This window comes from Vigna unguiculata, chromosome 5, assembly GCF_037176805.1.
Source record: "Vigna unguiculata cultivar grain cowpea cultivar isolate G323 ecotype 2 chromosome 5, ASM3717680v1, whole genome shotgun sequence".
NCBI lineage: Eukaryota > Viridiplantae > Streptophyta > Magnoliopsida > Fabales > Fabaceae > Vigna > Vigna unguiculata.
In genome coordinates, this window is record NC_140796.1 from 25,289,859 (window position 1) to 25,300,087 (window position 10,229).

The following is a 10,229-nucleotide window of genomic DNA, read 5'->3' on the forward strand; positions in this document are numbered from 1 at the left end:
CCCTAGTCTTGGAGATGCCCTCTTTCTTTGCAATGCCACTCTCCCTTTCTTGCTTGTGTTTTTGTTCATCTCTCTTGGTTTGGGAAGAGAATGAAGAGTGGTGTTGCACCTCTTGCTTTGAAAAACTCTTTTTGTAGGCAAGTAACTCCTTGGTTAAAGCTTGTCCCCTTTCTTTTCTTTGTCATCTTTTATTTTATTTTTGTCCTCATTTTCTTCTGGAGGTAGGATTGTGAACTTCTTTCCTAAGAAGAATAAAACATAGGTGTTTGCATGGCCATCATAAACAACTTTTCTATCAAATTGCCATGGTCTACCTAGCAAAATATGGTTGCCTTCCATAGGCACAATGTCACATAATACCTCATCCTTAAAATTTCCAATTGAAAAGTTAATGAGGACTTGTTTAGTTACTTTTATTTCTTCTTCCTTAAGCCATGATAGCTTGTAGGGTTTGGCATGAGGAATGGTTTTCAAGCCAAACTTGTCCACCACCATTGGGCTAGCCATATTTACACAACTTCCACTATCTATGATGAAGGGACATATCTTGTCATTGATAAGGCATCCTCCATGAAAAAGGTTTTGTCTTTGAGAAGGATCAAGTTCTTTGGGAACTTGCCCTAGTTGGCGCCTTACCATTAACAATCCACATTCAAAGGGTTTAGTCCTTTCAATTAAAGAAGAAGAGGTGTGGTAAGAAGTACTTTGGGGGGAAGGGGAAGAAAAATGTTCACTCTCTTCGTCACTCTTCTTTAAGATCATTGTCCTCTTGATTGGGCAATTCAAAGCAATATGTTTATACCCCAAACATTTAAAACATTTAATGGAACTTGATCTTTGAGAAGTGGAATGGTGAGTGTGACCACTTTGTGACTTATTTTTACTTGATGGTGCTTGGTGAGATTTAGAAGGAGATTTATCATGTTTCTCTTTAGCTTTTCCCTTCCATGAGTGACTATAGTAGTGGTTGGGTGAGTAACTCTTCCTTGCCCTATTCTTTCTTTTCAAATGAGTTTCAATCCTAAGGACAAGTGTGAAAACATTTTGAAGAGTGGAGTACTCATACAACTCTACTTGGTCTTGTATGTCTCTCCTAAAACCATTCACAAACCTTTTTATTTTTTCTTTGTTAGTTTCTTTTATTCTAACCCTAAACATTTGAGACTCTAATTCTTTAAAGTACTCACTCACACACATAGGACCTTGGTGAAGCCTTTGGAGCTTCAAAAGAAGTTCCTTCCTATAGGAGGGAGGAACAAATCTAGCACGCATAAGAGTTTTAATGTACATCAAGAAGCTGCGGGTGGCCCTTGGTCATAATTTTTACAAACTTTATGCCACCAAGTTTTGGCATACTCAAAAAATCCTAACACTACTAGATCAACTTGTGTTTGATCCTTTACATTGTTTTCATTGAAAATTTGTTCCACTTCAGCTTCCCAATCAAGGTAGATTTTGGGATCACATCCACCATAGAACTTAGGAATCTTTGGAGTTTCCTTCTTTTGTGTTGGTTGGTGCCTAGAATGCTCTCTTTTCTTAGCCTCTCTTTGGAATGGTTGCAATTGTTGTTGAATTTGTTGTTGCATTTGTTTCTTGTAAACTTGAAGGGTTCTTTCTTGTTGTTCTCTATCTTCTTGTCTCTTAAGCTCCATTTCTTGTAAGATTTTACCAAGCCAACTTAATGGAATTTTAAAGGTTTAATTATGCCTTTGGTCCCCATTTTGGAGTCAAAATCTCAAAATGGTACCCAAATTTTTAAAAGTCTCAAAATGGTTCCCTTTTTTGTTGAAACGTCTCACGTTTGCCCTTCCCGTTAAGTTAAGGTTGACGTCGTTAGAGGGAGTGCCACGTGTCAGTTCCTCAATTTTTTGAATTTTTTTATTAGTTTTTTTTTTAATTTTTTTTATTTTTATTTTTTTTTGAATTTTTTTAAAAAAATCAAAAAAATTGCCACGTGTCAAGCTGTCATCGTGCCACGTGGCAGTGACAGTGACACGTGTCAGTATTACGCCACGTGTCATTTTGTTAGTCTCAATTTGGTCCCTTTATTTTAATTTGTCCCAATTTAGTCCCAATTTTTGTAAAAATGAGCAATTTTGTCCCCCTTCAAATTGAAACAAAATTTAATTTTATATAAATGTTATACCAATATTTTTATTAAATTTGATATTTTTATTCAAATTGATATTTTTATTATATATTTTTAACATAGCTAAGTTTACTTAAAATTATGTTTCACATTCAACTTTACTTAAAATTGTTTTCAAATTTTAAATTTATATGTGTTTTATTGTAACATGAACTAGGTAATTTATGATTTTTTTTTCTATTAACATTATATTCTATTAACAACTTTTAAACAATTTTAAATAAAGTTCAATGTAAAATATTAATTAAATGAACTTAATTTGGTTAAAAATATTTACTTGAAATATCAATTTTGATGGAAATATTTGTGTACATTTATACAGAAATTAAATTTGATTTCAATTTGGAGAGGGACAAAATTGCTTCATTTTTACAAAAATTGGGACTAAATTGAGACAAATTAAAATAAAGGGACCAAATTGAGACTAACAAAATGACACATGGCGTAATACTGACACGTGTCACTATCATTGCCACGTGGCACGATGACAGCTTGACACGTGGCAATTTTTTGATTTTTTAAAAAAAATTAAAAATAAAATTAAAAATAAAAAAAAAATTCAAAAAAAAAATTAATAAAAAAATTCAAAAAATCGAGGAACTGACACGTGGCACTCCCTCTAACGGCGTCAACCTTAACTTAACGGGAAGGGCAAACGTGAGACGTTTCAACAAAAAAGGAGACCATTTTGAGACTTTTAAAAATTTGGGTACCATTTTGAGATTTTGACTCCAAAATGGGGACCAAAGGCATAATTAAACCAATTTTAAACTAAATAAAATAAAAGCAAAGGAAGGGATCAAGGAACTCCCTTTCTTCTAAGCATATGCCATGGGCCATCATCATTGGTAGGGATCAAGCCTTCATCTTCAAGGCTTGTAAGCAACCTAGTTAAGGTAAGGGAATCTAATAACTATCTGTGTGTATGAATTTATAAAATTGATTGTGTACCAGATGAAATGTTGTAATTATTTGATCAATCTGAATTGATATGTATGATTTGGTGTAAATTGATGTGCTGTGTATATGACTTGATTCTTATTTGTGTCGCAACCTAAATCGCGATAGGATGGTGAACTAAAAATAAATTCATTCATTTGGTAAAAGATATTTCAATTCGCCACCATAGTTTAGTTTGGAAAACTATGGAAAACCATAAAAATAAAATAAAGTCTGCGAAAACCAAATTTAAGGTCTGGGAGTTGGTTATGCGTAAGGAAGGTATTAGTACCCTACAACACCCGCCCAAAGGCGGTACCTTTACTTAAATTTGCAAAAGAGATGTGTTTATTTTATAATATTTATTTTTCCAAAAATAAGAAATAAGAAATTATTTAACATACATATTTTTTGATTATAGACAAGGATTAACCTTGGTCCTACGTATTCTCATTAAAAATGAGAAATCAGAAGTACGTAGTTTTTTATAAAAAAAATTAATTTTAATTTTTAAAGTTATCTTTTGACATTTTTGAAAATGAGTTGTGTGCGGTCGATTAGACACCAAAATATTTTTATGATTTTTTTATTTAAAAAAAGAAGTATCGTGCGACGTGAGCAGTCAATTAGACACCAAAATATTTTTATAATTTTTGTATTATTAGAAAAAAAGTGTCGTGAGACACAAGCGGTTGATTAGAGACCAAAATATTTTTATCTTTTTTTTGTATTTTTAAAAAGAGAGTGTCGTGCAATGCGAGCGGTTGATTAAACACCAAAACATTTTTATAATTTTTGTATTTTTAAAAAGAGTGTGTTGTGCGACACAAGTGGTCGATTAGATACTAAAAGGAAAAAAAGAAAAAAAACTTCAAATTTTTATTTATTCTTATTTTTATGATTTTTGAAAATTATTTTATTTTTTATTTCAATTTAAAATATTTTTATTATTTTAGAAAATGAAGTGATTGAAATTTAGATTTAATAAGAAAATGGTAAAATTGGAAATAGAAAATAGAAGTGCATAAATTAGTATGTGGGTGCAACAAAAAAAACTATACACGTGGGAATGAGGTTATTACATGTGGTGCATAAAGTAAACGCATCTTAGTCTAAAAAATAAGATTAAAGGATTAAGGTGTGTGCTTAGTGAAAACATAGGTACATATAGTAAAATTAAACTAAATGCAAGGGTTATGGGGTTATTACATTGGGGAGTGCATAAATTAAATAAATAAACAAAACCCAAATAAAAACAATGGTGTGCAAATTAAATTGAGGGGTGCATCCTGAAACAATAGAATTAGTTACTTAATAGAGGTATACAAATCAATTATGGGGTGCAAACAAATAATAATGGCTAATTAGTAGCAAAACTTTGGCCCTCCTACACCATTCTATCGCATGTGCTAATAAGAAATACTAACAGAAGGGGGCTTCTCCCTACACCCCCAAACATTCTTCTGTACCCCCAAAAATGACATTATTGACCCTGTTAAATTTTTTACCTGTCTCGGTGGTTGAGAGAATTAAACTAAATTTACTACGCCTGGTATTTACTGCAGCGCTGCACCCCCAATTCCTCTATTCCGTTTTCTTTCTTCTGCTTCCCCGTTCTCGTTATTCTCTACTCTTTCCAGTCTGTCCAGTGGTCCCAACTTTCCCTCTCTTTCATTTGAAAGTGCTATCTTCAGTGGTGGTGGTCCTTGCTTTCCTTCTCTAAAGTCGTAGCGGTGGTCCTGCTTCATCTGCTCCAAACTCATTGCTCCAAGGCATCCACACGTGGTTCAAATTTCTTAAAGCTTTCCTCGTTCTCTTCCACGTTGTAGGTTAGTATTTCTTGATGTTTTTATTAATGGTTTGTTGGAATCTTTGTCTGTTGCCATGTAGTTGGATATTTCATTTTGTGATCATTAGGGATGTCGAGATCCGTTTCAATAAAATATGAAACGAATGTGGACATCCGTTTGGTATTTTTTGTGTTTTTTTACTGAAACAAATGTTGAGATCCGTTTTAGAAAGATGTGAAATGGATGTCGACATCCGTTTCATTATTTTCTGGGTTTTTCACTGAAACGGAAAAATTTAATGAAACAGATGTTGACACCTGTTTCACACTTTTCTGAAACGGATCTCGACATCTATTTAGTTTTTTTTTTTACAGATGTCACTACGATGCATGCGAGGCAAATGAAGCATTGAGAATCAATTTGAAGTTGAAGTATAAAGGTTGAAGTGCAGGTGGTGACAGTGTAGGTTGGAGTGCAGGTGGTGATTATATAAGTTGAAGTGTTGTCTTTGACTGTGTTATGTGGGTGAGGTAGTGTGCGTTGTGTGCGTGGTGAGAGAGTGCACCAAGTGTGGTTCTAGTGTGTGCGTGAGTGAAGTGAGGTAGTGTGTGTTGTATGCGTGGTGAGAGAGTGCAGTGAATGAATGTGGTTTTAGTGTGTTTGTGAGTGAGGTGCAGTGGTGTGCGTGAGTTTGTGAGGTAGTGTGTGTTGTGTGCGTGAGTGAGGTGTAGTGTGCATGAGTTTGTGAGATGGTGTGTGTGTGTGCGTGGTCAGAGAGTCTAGTGAGGTGTAGTGGTGTGCGTGAGTTTGTGAGGTGTGTGATTATATTAGTGTGTTCGCTTCATTGATTGTGTTGGTTTCTTTTGGTTTGCATTAAGGATCAATTTTTTATCATTGCATAAGTTGCTTATCTGCTTGCCCTTAATTAGATTCTTTGACGTATTAAAATATTTTTTATTTATTATAGCTCATCATGGAAGATCATCATTTTAGTTATTTGAGTTTCTTGGATTCTCAAGTGGATTCTCATGTTAATTGTAGTCTCATGTCAGACTTTTCCGATTTCGTTCATGATATCTGCGAACAAGATTATACATCTCATTTCACAATTGATGATATCTTCCCAACACGTGAATATTTAATTAAGTGGGTTAGAGGGGTTGCTTTTAATCTTAGATTTGTTGTTATTATTCAGATCAGATAAATATAACGGACAACCAGGAAGAAAGACCCATGTATTATTAGGTTATGAAAGAGGTGAAAAATATAGAAAATACAAATGTGATGCAGAACCGAGTTTATCTGCGAAAAGAAAATGTGACTGTCCCTTTAGATTGAGAGGCAAACACATCTCTCAAGGGGAGGGATGGGTGTTAAACGTAAAATGTGGTTACCATAATCACGATGTCTCATGTACTCTAGGTTGTCACCCCTATGCGGGTAGGTTGAAGTCCGTTGAACACTCGTTGCTTGTTGATATGACTAAAAGTCAAGTAATACTTGCAAATATACTTCTCACTCTCAAAGAAAAAGATGAGTGTAATGTGAAAACTTTGAAAAAGTCAAGTAATACCTGCAAATATAGGTACAAATGTTCAATAAGAGGTTCAAGGACCGAGTTACAACAGTTAATGTTGATGTTGGAACGTGATCACTATATCCATTTTAGTAGATGTCTTGATGATTTTGATGTGGTTAGCGATCTGTTCTAGACCCATCTTGATGCTGTGAAGTTATTAAATTCATTCAATATTATATTCTTAATGGATAGTACTTACCAAAACCAACAAATATCGGTTGCCATTGCTTGAGATTGTTGGTGTGACCTCAACAAAATTAACTTTCTCAACCGCGTTTGCATTTTTATCCAGTGAAAAGCAAAATAATTTCACTTGGGCTCTTGAAAGGCTAAGAGGTCTATTTATGACGTCTGAGGGTGGTCCACAAGTCATTGTAACTGATAGGGATCTCGCTCTAATGAATGTTGTTGGCATTGTGTTCCCTGAGTGTTATAATCTTCTATGTCATTTCCATATTCAAAAAAATGTGCAGGCAAAGTGCAAAATGTTAATGAATTTTGTTGATGCATGGGATATTGTACTGCAAGCATGGGAGAATTTTATAGACTGTAAAGATGAGTTAAAGTTTAACGATTGTGTTAATCGTCTTGAGCTTGTTTGCCAGTCATGGCTTGTATTCTTTGAATATGTTAATGACTCATGGATCATTCCTTACAAGAAATACTTTGTCAAGGCATGGGCGAACAAAGTTATGCATTTAGGGAATACAACATCAAACAAGTATGTTTGCATCTTCTTATTAATTCACTTTTTTTATTAATGGTTTATATGATTCCATGTATAAATTGTACCAGGGTTGAGTCTACTCACTAAAGCCTCAAGAAAGTTCTTGGAAGTAGTATGGGAGACCTTTGTTCGTGTTGGGATGAAATTTACAACATTATTATCTTGCAACATAACGAAATCAAGGCGTCTTTTGAAAGAGGTATTAATCTGATGAGTGACTCTTACAAGGCAATGAGTTATAGAAGATTAGTGGGATATGTTTCTAGATCTACCTTAGAACTCCTTGCTCCAGAGTTAGAAAGAGTTAAGAAAATTGGATTCCATGCTAGTCATTGTGGTTGCATTCTTAGACAGACTTATGGTCTTCCATGTGCGTGTGAATTAGCACGATATGACCCTGGGATGATTCCTCTCCAAGAAATTCATGTCATGTGGACTAGGTTGACCTTCTCAAATGTGTCCTTTTCACAATCCGAAGGGCAATTATCAATTCAAAGGGAGGTTGATCTACTACTTAATCTTTTCAAAGAAGTTGACATTGCAAGAAAAGTCACCATCAAACATAAATTACTTGACATAGTTTGCCCTTCGATGACATCAATGTTGCCGCCAGCGAGTAAAATTAAGACGAAGGGTGCACCTAAAAGTCATCGATCAAAGAAGTCAACGAAACGTGATCCCTCATATTTTGAGCATGTTGACGCCTTCATTGAGTCATCAAGACAAGACACGTGCAATTCAAGAAAAGATAATACATATGCTAGATCAGTTCAATATAGTTTTTAAGACTTACATAGTGGATGTTATAGATGTAGTGGCAGATGGTCATTGTGGGTATAAATGCATTGCTGCATTGCTGGGTATGGGTGAGGAGTCATGGCCTCTAATCAGACATGATTTATACAAAGAACTTAGTCAATGGCGAGATGAATATGCAACATTTGTTGGAAACTATAACCGTTTGGAAGAACTGAGAAAGTCTTTGCTAGTTCATTCACCATTAGGGGTATGACTTTTACACACTAATGTTCAAACTTAATTATTAAAAGTTTTTTATGATTTTGTTTGATTATAACCTAATTAATTATGTACAGGCTAATCGAGACAAGTGGATGACTATACCGGACATGGGATATGCGATTGCTAATCGATATAATGTAATCCTCGTGTGTTGTAATCGGTTCAGAATATGACAATATTCCCACTCCGTACATCCCCACTTATTTCACAAAGTCAGCATCGAATATTTTGTATCGGACATGTTTACGGTTCTCATTTTGTGCAGGTATATTTTTTTTTTATTTTCAAAGAACTTTATTTCTTTATTGACTAATTAGATCTTTATAGGTTCGTCTACAAGAAGGTTGTCCATTACCGATGGTGGATATCATATCATCTAGCAATTGTTAGCAAAGGCAAAGGGGTGGGCATCATTTTATGGAGATAGGATGCAAGCATTCGTAGATTTACACGTAGTAGATCGTAGTTATATAGATCTAATGGAAGACTGATATTTTTTATTTGTATTAAATATTTGACTGTTGTTGTTTATTTTAGGAAATTTCATATTATAATGTACTTTTAAAAAATATGTTTGTAATTATTTTACTAATATATAAAATACTAACTCCTCTAACCAAGGGACAAATATATTTTGGCCTTATTGCTAAGAAAATAGATGTTTGAATTTGTAATCATATATAGATGAAATTATTGAATATAAAATCCAATAAAAATGTAAATTGTAACATGACATACAAATATAAAATAAATCGTTTATCATCCGCTAAAGACCGTTGACAATGCGTTTCATGGTACCCTGCGATAATACCAAGTTAATTTAAATATTTAAGTTACTAATAATATAAACAAATAAATTTGTAACATACCAATAAACCACCAGAAGATGATGACTCTGACGTCCTCTGAATTGGTATGTCATTTGGCATATTCCGACGTAGTCGAGGTATAACCACAAAGCTGGGTCGGTCGGCCTCAACTCTGCGTAAAATGTAAGGATGAGAGACCCTCCTAAACCATTGCAAATATCCATCCGAACATGAAAAAGGAGTTGGTGCGGCTACCACCTGAACTACGACAAACCATTCATGGTCTTTCCAACGATCATCAATAGTCGCAAAGTCCAACATGGGAAGCGAACTCGGCATCTTGGAATAAGCTGCATGAAACCAAATTGTCGCAACACACGCTCTGACAGATGCAGTGTACGAGGATACCAAGCCCGAGGAAGCCAAAAAACATGGCAGATACAACAAGTGGTCGACCAGCCCTATGTGCTACATATGGGTTTCAAATGACCCCATCATATGTCAAGGCATCCAACTGGACTCTAACATCAGCTATAGCGGAAGTAGCGCGTCCAGTGACATAACGTCTAGCATGGGGTTCGATCTCCACATATGTATCACGTAATTGCTTCCTTCCCAATGCAAGGAAGTGCTCATATATCCAAGCTTGTATCAAATAACATTTCATTTAACTATTGTGATATAAAAAAAATAAGTAAAATATTCAACAAAATGTAATATAAAAGGTACCTGTAGAAGAGGTAGATATCCAGGTAATTGCTTTGTATTTGCAAAGCTAGCATCTCCTAGTTGCTCATATAAGTAAACAAGAGCAGCAACTCCCCAAGCATATCTACGACATGTAGGGAGATCTCTAAAAAGCTCGAGGTAATGGGTACGAACATAGGTGGCACTTTTATTAGCAAATATCGTGGACCCTACAAGGTGCAAAAGATATGCACGTGCAACAAACTCCCATAGCTCGTTATCACAACAGCTTCTATACAAGTTTCTCAACCAACTAAGTCTGACTTGTCCACCCCGACTTTGATTCAACTCATTGGAAGTCATAGCCCGATCAACACCGAGAAGTGTCATCATAATCTCGAGTGAATCTTCATATTCAAGATTTTCAGTGGAGCAAAACTCTCCAATGATGGGAAGATGAAGGAGTGACCAAACGTCATATAAAGAGATGGTCATCTCACCAATTGGTAGATGAAAAGTATTAGTC

At 34.8% G+C, this 10,229-nt stretch overlaps 1 protein-coding gene across 1 annotated transcript; it reads left to right on the forward strand.

The window, feature by feature from the left end:
- Window positions 1-6,804: 6,804 nt before the first annotated feature.
- Window positions 6,805-8,597, forward strand: LOC146886280 (uncharacterized). Its single transcript, XM_085673375.1, has 5 exons — window positions 6,805-7,181; window positions 7,277-7,803; window positions 7,997-8,193; window positions 8,282-8,344; window positions 8,535-8,597. Exons 1-5 carry the CDS (start codon window positions 6,805-6,807, stop codon window positions 8,595-8,597), a joined length of 1,227 nt encoding a protein of 408 aa, XP_085529501.1.
- Window positions 8,598-10,229: the final 1,632 nt, after the last annotated feature.